This window comes from Plecotus auritus (assembly GCF_963455305.1).
Source record: "Plecotus auritus genome assembly, chromosome: 1".
Classification (NCBI taxonomy): Eukaryota; Metazoa; Chordata; class Mammalia; order Chiroptera; family Vespertilionidae; genus Plecotus; species Plecotus auritus.
The window spans coordinates 24127493-24149178 of record NC_137770.1 but is presented as its reverse complement, the minus strand read 5'-3'; the positions used below and the strand labels follow the sequence as shown (position 1 = coordinate 24149178).

Below are 21686 nucleotides of genomic sequence, written 5' to 3'. Positions count from 1 at the left end.
CTTTGCGTATGTGGTCAGGCACCTCAATTTAGTAATCTGTGCCATTGGGATTATGTTAATCACCAACGAGCACAGTGCCGGGCGCACAGAAAGAACTCCGTGATTGGTAGATACTGATATTCGGATGAGGGTGAAATTAGTGCCTCCCTTGTCAAGCTCTGAGAAAGAACATGTCTTGGTGTTGTCTCTGCTGTCAAGGGGCCAAGACATTAACTGAGAGCCATGTGGTCCCCTCCATTCCTGGGCAGTCCCTCCCTCTAACACCCCTTTCCTCCAGCGACTAGACCTCAGGATCTGCCCACCTCTAAGGGCCTGGAAGACATAGCCAAGGCTTCAAGAGGCCCAGGAAGTGTATGAGGCCCCACCTGGGGAACCCTGGCATGAAACCCCCCAAGCCCGTCATCTTCACCCCTAGATTTCTGTCTCCTTCCCCCATCTCGGCAGCATCGTAAAGGACTACAGGCTCGTCCAGTGTGGGGTGCTCCCCCAACAGTCCTCGGTGACCACCATCATCAAATCCCACCGCTGGAGGGTTGCCTTTGCCCCACACCCCAAAGACATTATTTGGTAAGCCCCCTCTTCCGCCCCCTCTCCTTTGAGACTGAAGAAGGCAATGGGCAACAGGATGGGAGACGAATCGGGCCCACTTTGTTGCCCATTTACGGCCCCCTCTGGGGTGGGCCATATCCTCTCCTGAGCACCCCAGCCTCTGCCACCCCCAAGCCCACCCCACCACAAGTGAGGACGGCACCAACTCCTGGGAAAAAGATTTCTCCTGCAGAGAGAACTCATCTATTTTTTTGGCTCACCTTGTGATATATTGAGAGCTTTTACAAAGGGTGTCATTGAGGGAAAGGGCCAGGGCCAGTGGCATGCAGGTCTAGGTCCAAGAGGCTGAATGAGACCAGGGCAGCCTGGCCCACAGCTGGCATGCAGGAAATGGCACGTGGGCTCTGTCGAAGGGCTGGGACCTAGGGTCCTAAGTGCATCTCTTTCGTCCATCCCTCCCAGGAAACACCTGTCTGTCCGCCGCTTCAAATGGTGGATCCGCTTCATCGTAATCAACACCTTCCTCTTCTTCCTCTTCTTCTTCCTCACCACGCCCGCCATCATCATCAACACCATCGACATGTATAACGTCACCCGCCCGCTCGAGAAGCTGCAGGTACCCCCTCTGCTCAGTCCAGCCTGGGGTGCCAGGGAGGTTAAGGAAGAACTCAGAGGAGAATGGAGTGGGGGGCCCATGGGGACATGGATCCAGAGCCCATGCACCAACACTTTGGTGGAGGTGGCATCAGGGTAAATGGTGGCATGGAGTTTCCTTTGTTCTAAAGTGGATGAATACTCGTCGCTGCCCGTCTTAGGGACTGGAATTGAGAAGCAAAGGGAGAGTGGGGGAGCTGCAGAGAGGTTCTGGGTTGAGTTTGGAGGAAAAGGATGGTCTAGTCAATCGTGGGCTCAGAGAGCTTCTTTAGATCCACTACCCAGGCCTAGCGGTAAAGAAGGGGCAGCAGAGGGCGTGGCAGGTGTGGCAGCTCTGTTCCCCCCACATTCTAGAGCAGGGCCCGTGTTTAAGGGATAGGGTTGAGGGTGGGAAGAGTGAGGTAAGCTCAAGCACAGCTGTCTGGGAGAAGGAACACCCCAGATCTGTGTTGGGTCCCTCACTTCCAAGATGGGAGTGCTGGGCCCACAGGAGCCATTCCTGAGTCAGAGGATGCTCCATACTGACAGGGGGTCCAGGAACCAAACTGGCCCATTCCAAATTCTATACTAGTAGCCTAGAAGGCCTCTTTTCAGATTATCCTCACCCCTATTCCAGCATCTCTCTCTCTCTCTCTCTCTCTCTCTCTCTTGCTTACTTGGGCCCTCCTTTGTCATCTTCACAATAGGCTCCAGGCAGGAGCTCCACAGCTCTCCCTGGGGATTCTTTATATATATTATTGATCTCAGAGAGGAATGGAGAGGGAGAGAGAGAGAACCATCAAGGATGAGAATCACCGATTGCTGCCTCCTGCACACCCCACACCAGGAATCAAGCCCGCAACCTGGGCATGTGCCTTGACCTGGAATCGAACTGTGACCTTCTGGTTCATAGGTCGACGTTCACCCACTGAGCCATGCAGGCTGGCCTCCCTGGGGATTCTTTATTCACATCCTCCCCCTTTTTGCCACTTCTCACACAGCATCACATTAAAGACAGTGTCATCTCCCCGAGGTATGAGACATGAGTGACAGCAGCTGGTTCTGGTCCAGGCTGCCCCTCCAGGGACCTTAGCATAGAAGGTCTATGCCCCTTGGATGCCACTTGACCTTAGGGTGGGAGCCTCTGTGTGCCCCCAGCTAGGCCGACCCCTGGGCAGGAAGGCAGGTGAGAAAGGCCAGGCCCACTGTGCAGCTCAGGGAAACCAGGCCTGCGCTGGGACCGAGCTGGAGAAGAGGCCAGGTGTGCGGGAGAAGGCAGAGGAGGCCTGGAAGGGGAAGGGGCCTTCTTGCACTGATGTCTCTCTCCCTCTTCTGCCCCGCCCCTGCAGAGCCCCATCATAACCCAGTTCTTCCCCTCCCTGATGCTCTGGGCCTTTACAGTGATAATGCCTCTGATTGTCTTCTTCTCTGTCTTCCTGGAGGCCCACTGGACCAGGTGAGCTGGGGCCTCCTCTCCAAGACCTGTTCTTCCCAGCCCTTCCCCTGCCCTCCCCCCATCACCCACTAGCCTGGTGCTCTGTCCTCCCATCTGGCCTAAGGAATGGAATTGGATACCCAAAGCCATCCCAGAAGGGTAAAGGGAGGGCTGCATTGTCTCTGGGCCTTTGGCCTCAGGCATGCTGAGACAGGGCCACTGTATAAAGAGATGTGGGGCCAAAACCAGGTGTCCTTGGGCGAGAGCTTCCAGCCATGCACTGACGGGGTGGAGCTGTGGGCAGAGAGGAGCGAGCAGGACTGGTTTGGAAAATGTCCGGAAGGCTGCTATGGCCAGCGCAGAGGAGCCCGTGAATTCACACTGACTGTGGACCCACCTAGCCCATACAGGGCCCACATTTTAAACAATCAGGAACAATTTCCCATTGGTGAGCCCTAACAGTTCTATGGTGGCTAATTGGATAGAAAGTATTTCTTATATCCTGGGCAGGTGGACCTGCTTTGGCCTGTGGGCTACCTGGGTCTCAAAAGTTATTTCCTGCACCAAGGTTCCTACCATCCTACCAGGCAGCAAGCCAGGAGGTTTGTCCTAACAAGTCCTTACTGGTCTCTCCTATGGCCAAGAACAGGGCTTATGTTGATCATTGAAACTCCAAAGGTATTTTGAATATCATTGGTAATGTCCCTTTAACAGATGTCAAGTATGTGGCACATATGCCTCCCCTTCCTGTGCCCAGGGTAGATATCACTAGTTGATCATGCGATGCTTTCTTGCTGCTACCAGTCACAACACACCTCACAGTGCTCCATGGAGAAGGCATTGGTATGCGCTAGTAAATCAATTTTCTAGGCCAGGTAGCGGTCTCTCTCTCTGTCTCTTCATTCTGTAGTTTTAAGCCTTTGGTTCTTATCACATCTCACTCACCGACGAATCTCTGTTCCCTTCCAGATCAAGTCAGAATCTGGTCATTGTGTATAAGTGCTACATCTTTCTCGTGTTCATGGTGATCATTCTGCCCTCTATGGGACTGACCAGGTACCGCACCTCTAATTATTTCTCCTTTCTTAGGCTCAGCTAGCGTTGGAACCTCCTCTTTCGAATACTGTAGGTCTACCTGTAGTTGCTGCAAATCCATTCCTCGATTGGCAGGCAGTCCAGGGGGCCTGTCATGAGCCTAGCATGTCCCAAGTATCATGCTAACTCTAAGGTGTCAGCCATGAACTTTGCTCTCACAGAGCTTACCATCGAGCTGGAGTGACAGGTCATGCCTACCAGCTAACTGAAAGCCCAAACTGGGGACCACGCAGTAGAAATTCAGAAGAAGGAGAGAGCACTGTAGGAGAAATGGCTGTGGGAGAAATTTTGCTAAAGGAGATGGCCTTGAGCTGAAAGGCCAAGGGCTAGGGGCAGGATGGCCCAACATTAGGAAGGAAGAGAGGCAGTGTGGGCTGGCCAGCTAGAATATTAGGGTTCAAGAGTCTTTGGGACTTGGACAAGGGAAGTCAGTCCAAGAAGAATTGAACCCAAGGCCTTAGTTCATAAATTCATTAACTAAAGGGCCTGCCTTGTTCTTGCTTCTAGTTTGGATGTCTTTTTCCGCTGGCTCTTTGACATCTACTACCTGGACGAGGCATCCATCAGGTTCCAGTGAGTACTCGAGTGCATGTTGCAGGTGCACTCCCAGTGTGCACTGGGGCTCTGTGGGTTCGCACCAGGATGTGGATGTGTGCACCCTTTACTTGCTCACACAGGTAGAGATGAGTACATGCAGACACTCTCATTAGGCAGCCTCTTAACCTTTCCTGTGCTGTGGACTCCCAGGGCAATCTGGTAAAGCCAGGGCCCCTTCTCTGAATTTTTTGAAATAATTGTAGATTCACAGGAAATTGTTCTCCCCGTGCCTCCCCCCACCCCCTGCAAAGTGCCCTGTGTTCTCTTCATCCAGGTCTCCCAATGGTAATATCTTGCATGACTCTAGTACAATAGCATAACCAGGAAATTGACATTGAAACAACTCACAGGGCTTATTCAGGTTTGGCCAGTTTTACATATACTCTAAGTAAATATCTTTAAATACACAAAATACCTGGGTTACAAGGAATAGCAACTGCACTGAAGTCTAGTTCTCAAATTAAAAATCAAATTTGTAACACGGTCTTTGTAACACATTTAATGGCAGGACAATGCATTTGAAATGTAGGCAAGCTAAAGTGACACTTTATTGTTTTAGAGGCATCCGTGTGAAAGCTGATGTCACTTAGCTGGAAGAACATTAAATGGGGTTGGGGAGATCTTTGACAAGGCAACAGGCAGGTCGTCTTGGACATCCAGCTAATTTCAATTTTATTTTTTATTTTTAAGATTCCCAATGTTGAAAACCCCAATGTTCAAAGGTGTAATGTTGCAAATGACACCCAAACTTCCATAGCTTGCTCTGTAGAGCAAGCACCAGAATTCTCCAAGGTTTCTCTACTTTCTGCAAACCCTAATTGCAATCAGTTGTATGTGTTTTCCCAAAATGAAGGAGTTCATCTTTGGCTATTTTACATCTTGAACACGGTTTATATATGAGAAAGAAAAGCACTGGGGGTTCATGACAACTCTGATGCCATCGAAGGACAGCTGTAGAAGGAGTTCTGAAATATGTCCAGGGCTCACTGACTTCTCTTTTTAAGGAAGTCCACAGAACTGTGTAGATAGGGACAGCAGTGTGAGACCAGGCAGCGTGGCCATTAGGTGGCGGAATGACTCCTAGCTGAAGTTGGCTAGTGATCTCAAATACACGTGGGCAGAGAGGAAATTTTCAATCGGGCAGAGTTTAGTGACATCATTTTGAAGTGGGAATCAGCACAAATGATACTGTAAGATGTCAGCAATGACTGCAGCGTCATATAAAACGATGTGATTTCAGTGGCTGAAATGGCTGTGGTTCTTTGCTCATGTTCTTAATGGGAGGAAATGCTGAATTGCAGTAAGAAGTTAGTGGAAATAAAGATGTAATTTTTCTCCATTTAATATATTTTTATTGATTTCAAAGAGGAAGGGAGAGGGAGAGCGAGATAGAAACATCAATGATGAGAATCATTCATCGGCTGCCTCCTGTACGCCCCCTACTGGGGATCGAGCCAGCAACCCGGGGATGTGCCCTTGATCGGAATTAAACCTGTGACTCTTCAGTCCACAGGCCGATGACACTCTATCCACCAAGCCAAACCGACTAGGGCTATTTTTTCCCCATTTAAAATCACAGAAACTCCCATCTCCCCCTCAAATTCTACTTGTGGACTCTCCAGGGTGTGTGGTCCAGGTCAAACAGCCTGCTTTAGATAAAGCCAGCACATGTATATCCCAACATATCCACGTTTTATGGACACCATCCCCATCCCTGCTCCAAAGGGCCCTTGTAACTTCAATTGAGCTGGGAACACATGTGTAGGAAACTTGTTCTCCCCATCTTGCCAAGGCAATAGGCAGGTCATGTTGGATGTTCAGCCAATTTTGATTTTGTTTTTTTACGTTTAGGGTTACAAACGTTGAGAGTCCCAGTTTTCAAATATGTAATCCCCACCCCTTTGGTTCCTTTTTTCACTCCCTCTCCTCCTCCCTCTCTCACCTCTGCCTTTCCCTCTCCCCTGGCTCTGCTGCTGTCTCCCACCCTCGCCATGTCCAGGTGTGTGTTCCTGCCGGACAACGGCGCCTTCTTCGTCAACTACGTGATCACAGCAGCTCTGCTTGGCACGGGCATGGAGCTGTTGCGCCCGGGGTCCCTTGTCCTGTACACCACCCGCCTCTTCTTCTCCCAGTCGGAGCCAGCGAGAGTCCACATCAGGAGGGTGAGGGCCGGCTCTCCCCTAAGCACAGCCCTCAGAGTGGCCCTTGGGAGGATGTCAGGAAGGGGGCCTCCTGGAAGCCCCTAGTGTGGGGGGCGTGGGGGAAGGGGTGCTTCTTGGCCTTGGAAGGCAGGCTGCCGACCAGCTCCCAGACCGATAAGGAGTCCCAGGAACAGCTGGGCCACCTTCGGTGACTCCTGTTTCCTGCCCAGGACCAGGCCATGGAGTTCCAGTACGGGCGTGAGTACGCGTGGATGATGAATGTCTTCAGTGTGGTGGTGGCGTACAGCATCACCTGCCCCATCATTGTCCCTTTCGGTGAGTCACCCCGCAGGCACACCCAGGGCTATACACCCTCAGTCTGCAAGGAGGAGGAGTCGAGTCCCACAGCATCAGGCCACGTCCAGGAACAGGAGGAAACCTGGGATGGGATGGCCTGTCAGCCGGGCAGGGGTGTCAGGGCCAGGGCCAGGGCCAGGGCCAGGTCAGGTCAGGAGTTGGAGGTGGCACGGCTATTGACATAGGACGTTAGTTAAGTGAATGCATGAGTGAATGACTCTTCGCCGAGTTGGCAGAATAGGTTCTGGGGCTCACGGGAAGATGCTGGTTCCAGAGGTTGGCACCACAGGGTTGCCACAGCCTGGCCTTGGCCCTTGCTGCTCTGACTTCTCAGTTGTGTGGGGGCCTTGGGATAGCATGAGCCCCGACGCGGGGGGCGGGGGGCGGGGGAGGGCAGAGCAGCCACTGAGTGTGGCTCTGTATTCCGGCCCCAGGGCTGCTGTACCTGTGCATGAAGCACATCACGGACCGCTATAACATGTACTACTCCTACGTGCCCACCAAGCTCAACGAGCAGATCCACATGGCCGCCATCAACCAGGCCATCTTCGCGCCGCTGCTGGGTCTGTTCTGGATGCTCTTCTTCTCTGTCCTACGATTAGGTCGGTACCAGGCCTGCCCAGCTACTCCACCTCTGCCTGCCCTGCTCCCTCCCCACAGCTCTGCTAGAACAGAAGAGGCGAGAGGACCAGGCGCTGCTCATTGAGCATGGCCAAGCCCAGTGGCTCCTCGTGGCTTCGGGGCTTCTAGTAGAGCCTTTAAGATAAGGGGAGGGCTTGGACCTCTGCCATCCAAATCCTTTGCATTTTGGTTTACACCCTCAGAGAAGAAACATCTTATTCCTTCATTCTAACTCAGGGCTGGCAGAAAATAAGATATTAGCTCTCAGGCTCAATTCCCATGGCATTCCCTCTGGGACCCTATATGATGGCTGGTCTTATGAGTTGGTAAAAACCCGGAGGAGGATTCCGAGTCTGCCCTGGCAGCCAGCTTTTGCCTCCTTTTGGCTCCACGTAGCTGCTGTCCCTGTTCCCACGGGCCAGAGACTGGAAATCCGCTCGGAGGCAAGGTCACACTGACCTCCTCCGCTCCTTCCTCCTCGTGCCCCATACTGTTTTCTGCCTCCCCAGACACTGGCCTTCCCTCAGGGACACTTGCCCTTTACCGTCTCAGTGGCATGGAGAAGGGAGAATCACAAACATGGGTTCTTCCTCCCCTGTCGCCATGGCATCTATAAACACACAGCTCTCGGTCACGGTGTGCATTACCCGTTTGTCGTCACCCCCAGTTTCGTATCCCCCTAGCCTTCGCCTGCCACCTCGCAGATTTCACTTTTATAATGCCTTTTTCTAAGTAGGAAGGACTGTTTATGATCAAAATCAGAAAGGTCATAATTTGAATCCTCTGGAGCCTGCGGGCAGCCACTCCCAGGCCTCATTCTGTGCACATGTGTCTGTTTGTTTTTCAGCCGGGGGCGGGGGGGGGGGGGGCAAAGTGGAGGGAGTTTATAGATTTATTGCTGCTTTTTGAAATTTTGAAATTCACTTTATAACATTCAGTCCTGTATCCCAAGTTTCTTCACTGAACATTGTGTTCTGAGCAACCTCCTGTGTTATTCAAATACTGTTTGAGCTCATGCCTCTTACTGGCTGCATTAAACCAGCAGTTTTTAGTCAGTTCTCCGTTGTTGGAGATCCGTGTTGTTTACCATTTTTTGCTATTATAAAAACATAAGTATAGCACTATGCAGTAGTGACGTAAAGACTGATTTTTAATATTTACCTAGTTAACTGCTACCCTAAAAAAGTTATCAAATAGCACCAAGCGAAACATAAATGACTTTTACCTATTTTATTTTTAATAAATAGTTCCCTTTTTAAAACTGATTTTAAAGAGAGAGAGGGAGGGAGAAGGAGAGAGAGAAAGAGAGGGAGAGAAACATTGATGTGAGAAACACACGTGCCCCTACTGGGGCTCAAACCTGCAACCTTTTGGTGCATGGGACGACGCTCCTACCAACTGAGCCACACCAGCCAGGGCAACATGAGTGACTTTTGAGTTCTGGGTTGCTTTTCAGTGCCATTAGCACAGATCACTGTGTGTGCGCATTGGAAAGGGCTCACAAGGAAAGGTGTGGGTCACGGACTGTAAGTTGGGGCAGTGGCACAAACGAGTAACTCAAAGGTACTTCCCAGGCACTGTGATAGAGGAGGTGACGGACGGGTGGAGAAGGACATGTTCAATGGGCACAGCTCCACTCCTCAAGCACCAACCCCTTTCCTTCTCCTTGGCAGGTTCACTGCACAGCATCACCATCTTTTCCCTCACCTCCCTTATCGTTTCCATGGTAATTGCCTTCCTGGGCACTCTTATAGGGAGGCTTCCGAGGGCACAGGACTATGAGGTGAGTTGCCAGCCTGCCTTTCCTCCGCTGGTTCTCCCCAGCCCCTGGGGGACAGAGCCCTAGCATACCCTCCTGACCTGGGCACCCACAGCACCACGTAGATGAAAGGCTCTTGCCTTTCTCTCTGATTATGGGGTGCACAAACTCAGAGTGTGTGTGTGTGTGTGTGTGTGTGTGTGTGTGTGTGTCGCACTGGCCCAGGCACTGCTCCCCTCACAGAGTGGGATATTTAGAAGACAGTTGTCCTCTCCTCTTCTCCCCTCTGACACCTCCTCCCAACAGCAGGCCTCTGCCCATCCCTCCTACAGTGCGAGCCGCTTGGCACTGAGCCGGCAGCATCATTCCAGGGGACGGAGAGCTAAAGGAGGATGGAGTAAAGCAGAAGGGTAGGGGTAGTAAAGGACAGTGCCTGGGGACGGGGGTAGTCATCACTTTTAAGAGTTCCAGCATATCGACCTTGAGGGGGTCTGGAGGGGCGCCTGGCTCTCTGGGCCCGGTGACTCCTTCCGCTCTCTGCCAGTGTGGCCCAGCCCAGTCAGTAGAGAAGGGAGCCAACCCCTGCCCACCGAGGGCCCTGCCAGCAACGCTGTGTGCTCTCACCAGCATTTCCCAAAGGAAGGCATCTGTGTACGCCCTGGAATGGCTTCCAGTGGACCCTAACATGCTTTTTAGAGGTTACACGTTTATTTTTCTATGGGTTCCTATTTATTTCTTCTTCTGCTTATAGCAACTGACACAAGTTTTCTGTTTATACTAGTGAAGTGTTTCCTTTTAAAATGCACTTATGTAAGGAAAAGAAGTAAGTTGATCTGAAGCACTAGCACCGGCCGAGTCAGAGGAGGGAGCCTCTTGGAAGAGGAGCCTCTTGCTTCTAGTGGATCTGCCGTATCTGGGACCCTGGGCACAGGCCCTCACTGCCCTCCCTTCCTGGCCCCCTCCTCCCGCCCCTGGCCCCAGTGCCAGGCTAGTGAATGACGCCTCTGGCTCTGTCTTCCCGATACAACGATACCAATGATCGTGTTGTCCGAGTGGCCCCTCTGGAGAAGGAAGGTGTCAGGGAACGTAGACCATAGTGGTTTATGATGCGTTCCAGATAGAGGGGGACATTCCGGTGGGGGAAGGAGGGGCGTGGGAGAAGAGAGAGTTGAAATAAAGGCATTTCCTAGACTCAAAGCAGGATCATCTTTGAGCCCCAATCCCAAATCTACTTTCTTCCCCCGTATGGCCCTCAGGAATGGTGCATTCTGGAGGGTCACCCTAGCATCCCAGTCGCCTCTCTGTTCCCCTGGCTTCGGCTGGGCTGTAGGTCTGGGAAAACAGATTAGTTGAGTTCAAAGGGAGCAATAGGCCCAAGTGCAGGGTCAGGCTCCTCTGGATGTGGGGAGGGAGAAGGCAAAGGGCAGATACCCCCATTCTGTGACCCTCCACATTTCTCCCCACTGCTGCAGCCGGAAGAGGAGATGGAGACTGTGTTTGACATGGAGCCAAGCAGCACCTCCTCCACGCCCACCTCTCTTGTGAGTCAATGCCTTCTCCCTGGGGGACAGGTCAGAAGGGGATGCCTAGAGGGGGGCTACTCCAGTGGCATTGTGGGGGCACCAGCATTTAGTGCCCGCCCTGGGTATTGGGGAGGAGACGGGCCCCCCTCCCTGGGCTCCCTCCTCTGATGCAGCAGGACTTGGCCCAGGTCCAATTGCTGCCGTGGCCCTGGCTGAAGAGCAGGGAAGATAGAAGATCCATGTTTAACTCAACAGTCTCTAGAAGGAAGCCAAAGAGGAAGAGAGAGGTCAGGGTGAACTCGGCCACATCCACAGAGAGCTCAGTCGTGTAGACGCAGGGACGTGCTGGGGCTCGGCCTCAGGACCGAAGGCTGCCTCCAAGGGCACAGGTGCGCAGACAGAGCTACAGGGAGCTATTGCAGGTCTGGACGGAATGGTAAGGCCGGGGCGGCGCCAGATGAGCGGGCCCATCGGCATGTGAAGAGACGAGGCCGGACTCAGAGTGCAGGGGTCCAGCAGGCTAAGCATTGGCTCACACACGGTGGCTCAGCCTAGAGGGGCATGAGCACTCACCCACCTTCCAGCCACAAGTATGGATGCAGGGTCACCGATGCCAAAGCCTGGGCACCTTGAAGGAACACTGAAGAGGGCACTCAGGGAAGGCTTCCCGGAGGAGGAGGGGACATCTAATCCAACTCCCGGGATGGGAGTCAGGGTTGCCACGTGGAATAGGGTGTGGGGGAAGAGCATTCGAGGAAGAGGATCAGCCTATGCAAAGGCCTGGAAGAGACGATCGGGAACATGTGGGGAGCCGAAGACAGCCTGATGGAAATTCAGAGTGGGCGGCAGGGCCCGGTGGAGAGCAGGCTCTTTAGTCGTGGCAGAGCAGGTGGGCGTGCAGACTCACCCGTGCTGGGCGTGCACACCCCGGTGCGCAGAACTCCGCCATTCTCGCTCTCGATCTTTATGATAAATCCACACAGGAAGGGTTTTTATCCTCACTTTACAGATGGGAAAACTGAGGCTCAAAAAGGCCAATTAATTTAGACCCCAGGGTGCTACAAGGCAGGGAAATGCAGAGTAAAGATTGAGCCAGGTCTGACTCTAAAGCATGAGCTTAAAAATAAAAATTACTGGAATAGATTTTTTTAATCTTTCGTCATTGCAACAGTGGTATGTGAATATGTAGATATTATGGGGAAAAACAGCTAAGCAAAAAATAAGAAAACAAAAATCCCATATTTTCACCACCCAGAGATGAGCAATGATACCTAAGTTATAATCTTCCATATATAAAATTTTTGCTCAAGTGAAATAATATGGTAACTCAGGTTTTCTTAAATAATCTTCATCTTTCCATATAAAATTTTACCTCTTCAAATACTCAGTCCATATTCAAATTGTCCTCCATGGTCCAGAAATATCTTTTACAGCTTGTCCAAAAGAATCCATTCTCTGTGCCCCATTAATCCGGCCCTTATGCATGTCCTCTTAAGTCTAGCGCCTTGTCTTTTTAATGCTCGTTGGAAAAACCAAGCCAGTAGTCCTGCAGAATGTCCCACCTTCTGGGTTTTTCTGACTGTTTCTTCACAACATCTTATAGCAAATCCCACTACCTCCTGTACTTCCTAAGAACTAGAAGTTAGTTCCAAAGGCTTGATAGATTCAAATTCGACACTAGGTGCGAGATCACATTACAGGCAGTGCTGTGCCTCACACCAGGAGATACGTAATGTCCCTTTTACTCCCATTAATGGTGCTGGTGTGACTCCCTGATTAGGGATGACAGTTGGCTTCTTCTATTGTTCAGTTACAATTTCCCCACTTACCACCCAAAGGTCATCTGTGGGGTTTACTTTGGCGTGAAGCAAATGTCTACCAGCCTTGGGCAAACTACGGCCTGCGGGCCAGATCCGGCTGTTCTATCCGGTTCTCTTGCTCTCCCCTCCGCTCCTTTACTTTGAATTTATATTAGTTCACACAAACACTCCATCCATGCTTTCGTTCCGGCCCTCCGGTCCAATTTAAGAACCCATTGTGGCCCTCAAGTCAAAAAGTTTGCCCACCCCTGCTCTAGACTCTTCTGTAGGGAAATTGTTCCCTCATCAATGAGGGCTGCTTGGTTTCACGGAAATGAATTCCTACAGGAAAGGCTTAATTCTATCCCATAATTACCTATTTTTAAAATAAGGAGTTGGTTTGAAAGCCATTCCAAGCGCTATCCCTAGTACTTCCTATGTGTCTGCCTGGGTTTGACAGGTCATATGACCAAGACCTCAGCTAGCAGCCTCAGTTTCAAATTCTGATTCCCAGCCAACCCTTCGCTGACCCAGCCTGAGGGACTTGTGGATGTGCCTTTGAAGTTGTATTAGAAACTGCACTAGCTCAGGAATGGGGGGAGGGTCTCCCCAGACCACAGCATAGGCCAACCTACTGGCATCTCGCCCTGGGTTCAGCCTGACCCGGCACCCAGGATGAATGGCACAGGTGCCTGAGGGACAGTGCACTGACTAGGACTAGGGAGGTGCACTGACTAGCCCTGGGAGCTCATAGATGCCCATTAAATGACCAAGAGCAACTGGGCAGGGGGATGGCCAGGACATGGGCAGCTGGTGCAGAAGGACCATGGCTCAAGGGGCCAGAGGCTCTGGGGGTAGGACATAAGGATAAGGGTATGTCCAGGGCCTTGCCCCAAATGTGACCTCACCCCAATCTCCCCTTCTCTGTCCTGAGCAGCTGTATGTGGCCACTGTGCTGCAAGAGCCGGAGATGAACCTGACCCCAGCCTCTTCGCCCGCCCGGCACACCTACGGCACCATGAACAGAGCGCCAGAAGAGGGAGAAGAGGAGAGTGGTGTGAGGGGCTTTGCACAGGAGCTGGACTCGGCCCAGTTCCAGGAAGGCCTGGAATTGGAGGGCCCGAGCCAGTACCACTGACCAGGACCCGAGGCCTCCCCCTGGCAGCTCCAGCCGGGAGTGGCAGCCAGGGGTGGGCCAGGCAGGGGGAGACAGAGGGCAGCCTGGACCTCCCCACGACTTCCTGCAGGCTTCGGAAAGGCCTGAGGAAGACGTCTGCCTATCTGGCCATTGGCCACGTGGAGGCCCCGGCCTGCTGACCAGCGAGAATGGGAGGTGCTGGGCAGTGCACAGGGACCCCAGGATGGGGTAGAGGACACAGGCAAACCTTGGGAGAGTGGCTGAAGCCCTGGACACAGAGCCTGAAGGCTCAGGACCTTCCTGGGGTCAAGATGGAGAAACGTGTGCATAAGGGAAGAGGCAGAAAGAAGCCCACTGACGACGCCCTGGGGTCTTCGCTGCCCTGCCAAGGAGCTTCTGCTGCTGCTCCCACCCACCCTGCCCCACTCCTGGCCCCTCCCTCTGAGGAGGCAAAGGTACGTGTGCTGGGCCTCATCGGCAAGACAGAGACCACCTCACCCCGGCTTCCCTGCATGGGGTTCTGTAAAGAGGACGTTTCTGCCTCCACCAGCAAGGGGCAGCTGAGCCCAAGACTAGAGAGAAGGCGACTGAGGCCCTCCTGTTCCTCTGCCCCCGACAGAAGTCCCGGGGCAGCAGGGTAGAGATCCTCTCCTTTCTATTCCTGTAAGGGTAGCTGGGACACGATCACTCAGGACTCATTAAACGGGACCTGTGTGCATTTTGATAAAGGCAAACCTTGGCTGTTACTATAAGGTGGGAGGGGCAGAGGCAGAATTCACGGAGTGGGGGTCTTCTCCCAAAACGTCGGCTGATGGGAAACCAGGTACACCTCCCCAAGCCCCAGGTCCTAATCAGAGGACTCCAAAGGCCAAGGAGGTGGCCACTGAGAACTGCTCCTGCCTCATGCCCACCTCAGTGCCTGGGCCCCGTGTGGCCAAGGTGGGCAGCAGCTTAGGGTAAGGAGCCCTTGCTTCAAACTGAGGGCACTGGCCACTCCCTGCCCTCCAGGTAGGACCTTGCCTCTATTCTTGGACTGAAGACCACTCAGGTGGTCTCCAGGGTGGTCCTGGCTATGACACTGCTGATGCCCAGCAAGGAGTGGGGTGGAGTGGGGCGGTGACCTCCACAGCGAAGCCCCTTCTGGCAGAGTAAGGCTACCTCCCAGAGCTGTCACCTCCTGAGCCCTGGAGCCTAATCCTGAGCAGAATCAATGCTGGGGACACCCAGGACCTTTGGCCCAGGCAGAGGGGTGCAGGCCTCTGCCTCTGGGGACCGGTCCCCATCAGGACTACCAGGAGCCCAGCAGATGCACACGCAGAGAAGGGCCAGCTGGGGCCCCGGTGGACCAGAACAAGCCAAGTCGAATGGGGTCTGCATGCTCTAGAGCTGCTTCCTCCAAAGGCCAAGGTCCCTGCAGCCAACCTGCTGAAGGTGGCCCTGGTCCCCTCGCTGGGCCCCAGGCTCATGGGTGACCCTGAACTTTGTCCTTGCTTCATCTTTGCCCACATCCCAGCTCCAGAAGTTTCAAGCTTCACCCCAGAGATTCTCCTTGGCCTGGACTTTGGCTTGAGGGATCTTTCCAGAGAGCTTGAGTCTGCTAAGGAGGAAGCAGTCTCTCCCACTCCAGCTCGGAAAAGGAGGGAATTATACCCAGTCAGTCCCTCACAACCCAAGGCCCCCTCCCCCGAGCATTCCACCAGCCACCAGGGCATAGGTCCTTTCCAGGGCAGGTGGGCAGGCCTCAGCAGAGAGCTCCAGGCCCTGCCCGACCCCCAGAGTGTGTACTTGGTGGTGTTTTGTTTTGTTTTGTTTTGTTTTGTTTTGTTTTGTTTGGGGGGTGGGGGGAGGCCTGACAAGAGCTGGCCTGCGGGCTCGCTTTCACTGGGCACCTACCTCTCCTCTCTCCTCCCCTGCCCACCTGGCAGCCTGTGGAAGCTGCATATGCAAAGGGTCACAGCAGATGACAGGGAAGTATGTCCCGGGGCTTCCCCCTCTGAACTGGGGTCAAGTGCAGACTGGTTCTGAGAGAAGACGGTGAGAATGTTAGGAAAGTTCCAGAGTCCTCACTTCGCTAGCCTTCCTGGAGACCCAGGGCAACTGGCAAGGCCCCACCACAGCTGCTCGACGTCTCTCCGTCACTGGGTGGGGTGTGGGTGTGCTTTGGCTCCTGACCCCCCACATTCAGGCACCTCCCCCCTCAGCTTGCTCTCAGCCCACTCCTGCCTCACGCATTGGCCTCCACCTACGCCACTGGCTCACTTCCCAGCTGTCCCGCCACCGAAGCACCCCTCTCAGACCTGACCCATCTGGAGGGAGCTGCCTCTGGGGTGGGGGACTCGGCATAGAGACTTCAAGAAGTGCGCCACTCAGCCTAGAGCAGCTCCACGCCTGCCGGCCCCTTCTTCGAATGCTTCTGGAAGCAAAGTGCCTATCAGCAGCATTGCCGCCTCTGGGGACCCACGTGAGGGGTATGGACTTCCCTTGGCCACCACTACTAAAGGAATGTGCCAGAATGCCGAACCTTCTTGTTATTAATGCTATGACCGTGCCTTGAATAAACAGCCCTCCCAACCTCTGCTGCCTGTGTCTCTGCCTCAGGCCCCGCCCAGCGGCTTCCCTCCACCTGGAAGGGATGAGCTTACAGGGAAGGAGCACCACACCTTCATGGCTCTGGCTCCTGGGGACCCCCTCCCCCTGAGGCCTTTGGTGGCCCCTATCCTCCCAGGCTAGGCCTGACAAGTGAGCCTGGTCTGCTGGAGAGACGGGAAGTGAATCTGCCCATTCTTTCTGCTGGGTCCCCTGAGAGCTCCCTGAGCAATGAAGAACTCTGCTCTGTGACCTTTCTAGGAAGCCCTCAGGCACCTCCCTGGGCAGCAGGAGCCCCAGGTGAGTGCTGGGCCCTGAGAGGCTGTTGGCCAGACTAGAAGCCGGATGTGACACGCTGAAGATTTCAGGGGGGAGACCCCCAGAAAGCGAGGCAGGCAGGGCTCGGGTCTGCACCAGCGGCAGGAGGAGGTCGAGGAGAGGTTGGGTGTTAGGTGTGTGGGCTGGTAGGTCAGGCCTGAATGGGCTAAGAAAGACCCTCTAGCCAGTGCTAGTTCTGTCTGCTGTTGTAGCATGGAAAAGAGGAAAAAAGTGCCCTGCCCTGGGCCGTGTGTCCTGGCCGAGGACACCAGGGTTCTGGCCTTCCTCTCGCCGCTTGATGACCCTGGGATGGTCATCTCATCCAGGAAGGAGGGGCCGGAGGGAGGAGGCTGGCTGCTCTGCCTCATGACTGAACACAGCAGGTCCAGCTGGGGACAGAGGACAACCTCCGGGCAGGCTGCACAGGGCTGTTCCCCAGCCCTCCCTGGACCCTCTCCTGCACCTGTCACAGTCCATCAGTGGGCCTGGGCTCAAAGCCCTTCGTGGCATGGGCCCATGCCCTTGACCCTTCTCCCCTCAGAGCAATCTTTTCCAAGTCAATCAGATGAAATGCATGAGGGCTGCCTCAGGGGACGGAGAAGTATGATGACCACCTGGCTGCCTGGGAATGGGGTGGGGCTGACGGCTGCTGTGGGAACAAGGGCCTTCTCCTGGGACCCGTGAACCCCCACCCGAACAGCTGCCTCTCAGGGTCTCCTTCCAGGGGCCAGGGGCCGTTCCTTGGTCCAGCAGACCTCTCAGGGGACTGACTCTGCTTGGGCAGAGACAGACGTAGAAAGACAGAGAAGCTCGAGAAGGAGGCTGTGATCCCTCACGTGCTAAGTCCTGAAGGGAGAGTGGGATCGGTCATTCTCCTCTGTCCTCAGCAGGCCATGAAGACTGGAGGCCTGGAAGGTGGGCTGGGCAGGGGATGGGACTCGGGGACAGGTCTAGAAGGAGGCCCAGGACACTGGGTTGATGGCTTCTGCCTAAGAGGGCCCTGGAGCTCCACGGGGCTGCGAAGGAGGCAGGAGAGCCTGGGCTCCAGGTGGCCCTCCAGGGCCAGCACTCTCCCAAAGCCACGGGCAGGGGGCTCGGGGGGAGACTCAGGTCCGTCCTAAGACCTCCATGCGGGCCCATCTCCAGGTGTCTCAGTCCGCTCCTTGGCAGGCTTGGGGGAGCCTGTTTGTGGGAAGGCAGTTCACAGGTTTTCTGGGCAGATGATGTTTCCTGGACACCTGACTATCCCCCAGCCTTGACAACTAGCCCGGCCTCTCTCAAGCCGCCAAAGCTGGGTTCTCCATCCTGGCTGCCGATGAGCCTCCTGGAGATTTCAACAACCCCAGGTCCAGGACAAACTAAACTTTCTGAGGCGGGGCCTGGGCACGCCTAGTTTACAAAAGCCCCCCAGGTGACTCCTGTGCCAGGAGAATTGAGTCCCTGGAATGGGGGAAGCTGGGGAGGGTGTGGCCCTGCAGCTTGAAAATAATTACAGCCCTCAGGCCGGGGAAACCTCCGGCACTCTGCCTCCAGGGAGTACCTAGTAGGTAATCAAAGGTTAGGCCCAAACAAACATTTGCTCTCCACCTCATGAGGGATTAGTACCCAGCACGGGCACAACTGCTGTAATCTTACTTTGCAATAAATACTCCTGTGTGGGCCACACGCACACGCCAGGCCTCAGGGTCACTTCTGGCTACCTCATCAAGGGTTGAAAGAATCCCCTCTTCCCGCCCCTCCAAACGCAGAGCTCAAAGTGGCCAAACTGAACTGTCAGCCTTCCCTTTTCAAATGCAACTGATTATCAGCATGATAAATTTATATAGTAGAGCCCTAGCCAGCTTGGCTCAGTGGAGAGAGCGTTGGCCTGTGGACCAAAGGGTCCCGGGTCCGATTCCGGTTAAGGGCATGTACATCGGTTGCAGGCTCCTCCCTGGGCTGGGCCCTGGTTGGGGTGCCAGCAGGAAGCAATCAATCTATGTGTTTCTTTCACATCCATGTTTCTCTCTGTCTTTCCTTCTCTCTTCCACTCTTTCTAAAGACCAATGGAAAAATATCCTCGGGTGAGGATTTAGAAAAGAATTTATACAGGGGACATCAGGTAGGGATAGTGCTTTGGAGAAAAAATAAAGCAGGGGAGTGAGTGAAGATGGGAGGATCCGGATCAAGCTCCTTGGGAGTGAGGTGTGATGTGAGCACAAAGAGCTGCACGCAGGGGACAGATCTGGAGCATCCGAGGATGAGTGGGCTGCTCTGACCAGCATGGATGGAGTTTAAAGCATGGATCGGCTGAGGCCTCTGTGGGAGCAAGTGGAGGTCAGAGGAGATCCAAGGGAGCAGGAGGAGAATCCGAAAGGAAGACTGAGCCGGAGGAGTCGCAGCGAGGAAGGAAGAAAACCAGGAGAGCCTGTGTCCCTAGAGCCAAGATAGGAAGGAACTCAAAAAGGAAGGAGGGAGCCCCCGGCTCTAGCACACTTGACAGTAAACACAGGGCACAGAAGAATGAGTTCAAAGATGCCACAGAGAAGCATCAGCCAAGTTAGAATGCTGGGCAGGCTGTTAGGCAAGCAAGCTGGTTTCTCCCACAAATCCAAGGTCTGGGGGATGGGAGAGAGGCTGTAGAGAATGAAACGTTTGACACAACCAGATGCAATCGGTGGCCCTTGGTTGTACCTGGGTTGAACAAACCAGCTGCAGAAGGACGTCTCTGAGACATCAGGGGATTTCAAATATGCACTGGGCATTAGGTGAGGTTGCGGAGATACTGTTCATCTGGGTAGGTGTGTTGATGGGATGCGTGAGAGGTGAAAAATGTATCAGCTAAAAGTTCATATGGAAGACTCTACTGGTGAAAGACCAGGAAGGTGGGGTTTGCTGTAAGACTCTCCAGCCAAATAAAAGGGGTGTGGGGAGATCTTGAGTGCTCACCACTGATGCTGGGTGAAGGGTACATGGAGATTCATTAGTCTCTGATTTTTGTGTATGTGAACATTTTTCCATAATAAAACATTTAAAAATAAAGGAAAGAGTGATCAACTCTTCCCAGTGCTGCTGAGCAGAAGAGCAAGATGAGGACTGAGCCATGACCCTGAATTTCGCAGGATGAAGGTTGTTGGTGGCCTTGACCAGAACAGATTAGGGTGGGGATGAAAGCCTGGTTGAAATAGGTCCCCGTTTGCTCATATGAGTGAGGAAATGAAAAATTGCCAAGAAAGACAACTCTTTAAAGGAGTTTTGCTACAAGGGAAGTAACAGGGTGGTGAAGCATCCATCTTATATAAAAACTGCTGTTTGAAATTTTAACCCTGCTATTTGGCTTCTGTAAATGCTTGCTTGCTTAAATAACAAGGAAAATGAGACTACTCCCACTTCAGAGAGGCCATTAAACCTTCCCCGGACAAAATTATCAGTGCTGGCACCAGGCCAGGCCTTTGGTTGAGGTCTCAAGGCCTCAGCACATAGAGGCTCTTTAAGAACTTGCAAAGGAGGCCGGAAACACCCCATATTTGGGAGACAAAGAAGGTAAAAACATATAAATAGGGAAAATTCCTCCATGTTGGGGCCCAGAATTTGAGAGACACTTTCCTCTGGACCCGTGTGTAATAAATGTAACTCCATCTCTCTAAGTATTGCTTTGTTCTTCTCCGGTTTTCTGTAACAGTGGGAGCTGGGGAGAGAAGAGGGGTGTAGGGCGAGGCAATTCTTTAAACAAGATGGGACATGTGAATGATAAACTGAGGAGGAATACAGGGCTGAGAAAGGGAAGGAACTACCACACACACACACACACACACACACGCACATACACATGCATGCACACGTGCACAAGCAGAAGGGTAGCCTTTAAGACAGGCAAAAAGCAATCATGCTTAGGATGGCTTAAGACACAGGTCCGAGGAGAGTGCTTGGTCTTTCCAAAGCCAGGTCACGCCGGTCACCTGAATGGGTGTCAAACACTCGAGAACCGTGGGCCTGAGTCGGAGCTGTTATCAGATCTCACGCCGGAGGAGGCCCTCTCTCCGTGGAGAGTGGGACTCGAGGAAAAAACTGCTTTCGGTGCCACAGCGGGAAAAGCATTCCTAACATGCTCCAGACCCACTGTCCGCAGTCACCCCCCGGCAGGCCTGGCCGCCTGAGCCCGGCTGGGAGCTGGGGTCTTCTGGCACCAGCAGTGTGGTCTTGGCTGAGAAAACGGAAGCCTCAGGGTGAGGACAGTGGCCTGGTACAGCCCTTGCACCACTCACAGCCCAGCTCTAGGACCCCACATCTTGGAGGCCAGGAGCATGTCAGGGGTTAACCCCGAACCTGTTGATATGATACCTACTCCTTTTTTATTTAATTTATTGGGGTGGCAGTTCACAAAGCCATACAGGTTTCAAGTGTACAACTCAACAAAACATCATCTGCACATTGCATCGTGCAGTCATCCCCACAAATAAAGTCTCTTTCCGTCCCAATCGCCACCCCACCCCACCCCCGCTTTTGCCCACCTCCACTCCCCTTTCCCCCTGGCTATCACCATACTGTTGTCTGTGTCTGTGTCATATGTGTTTAATCCCTTCATCTTCTTTCATCCAGCCTCCAGTCCCCCTCCCTCTGACAGCTATCAGCCTGTTTCATGTATCCATGCCTCTGTTTCTATTTTATTTGTCATTTTATTTTGTTCATTAGATTCCACATATAAACGAGACCATATGGTATTTGTCTTTCTCTGACTCATGATATGCCCACTCTTAATGCTGCTCCCTCCCCAGGCCCTGGCTACCTCTCTACCCCTAGCTGCCTGAGCCTCCCGAACACACACACACACACACACACACACACACACACACCACACACCTGCTCTTCAACTCCAATGTACCTTCCAGGTTAACTCATTTACTGTCCTTAAAATCCCTGCCCTGGAATTGGTACCTTCCTCTCCAAGTAGGATCTACAAGATGTCCTCAGAGTCTTTGGTGCCCTTTGCTGCTGTCTTGGCATCTGGCCCATTCCTCTCCCCGGACTCACCTTGTCCACCAGCAGGTGGGGGCTCCCAGGTCCCTGACCAATGACCTACTTCAGATCTGAATTAGCATGGGCATGTGTTGTAACAAACTAACCCCAAAATGTATCATGGTGCAAACACAATAGTA

General features: G+C 53.3%; 1 protein-coding gene across 3 annotated transcripts in view; it reads left to right on the top strand.

Moving 5' to 3' along the window:
• Positions 1-16217, top strand: part of TMEM63C (transmembrane protein 63C) — a 70718-nt gene extending 54501 nt beyond the window's left edge. For all 3 annotated transcript variants that reach the window (XM_080648665.1, XM_080648666.1, XM_080648667.1), the window contains 11 exons: positions 445-567; positions 1012-1165; positions 2532-2638; positions 3587-3673; positions 4220-4285; positions 6309-6471; positions 6681-6786; positions 7242-7409; positions 9102-9211; positions 10660-10728; positions 13447-16217. In XM_080648665.1, the coding sequence (XP_080504791.1) occupies positions 445-567; positions 1012-1165; positions 2532-2638; positions 3587-3673; positions 4220-4285; positions 6309-6471; positions 6681-6786; positions 7242-7409; positions 9102-9211; positions 10660-10728; positions 13447-13647 (1354 nt within the window). In that variant the 3' untranslated portion in view covers positions 13648-16217. The remainder of the gene's footprint in view (positions 1-444; positions 568-1011; positions 1166-2531; positions 2639-3586; positions 3674-4219; positions 4286-6308; positions 6472-6680; positions 6787-7241; positions 7410-9101; positions 9212-10659; positions 10729-13446) is intronic.
• Positions 16218-21686: the final 5469 nt, after the last annotated feature.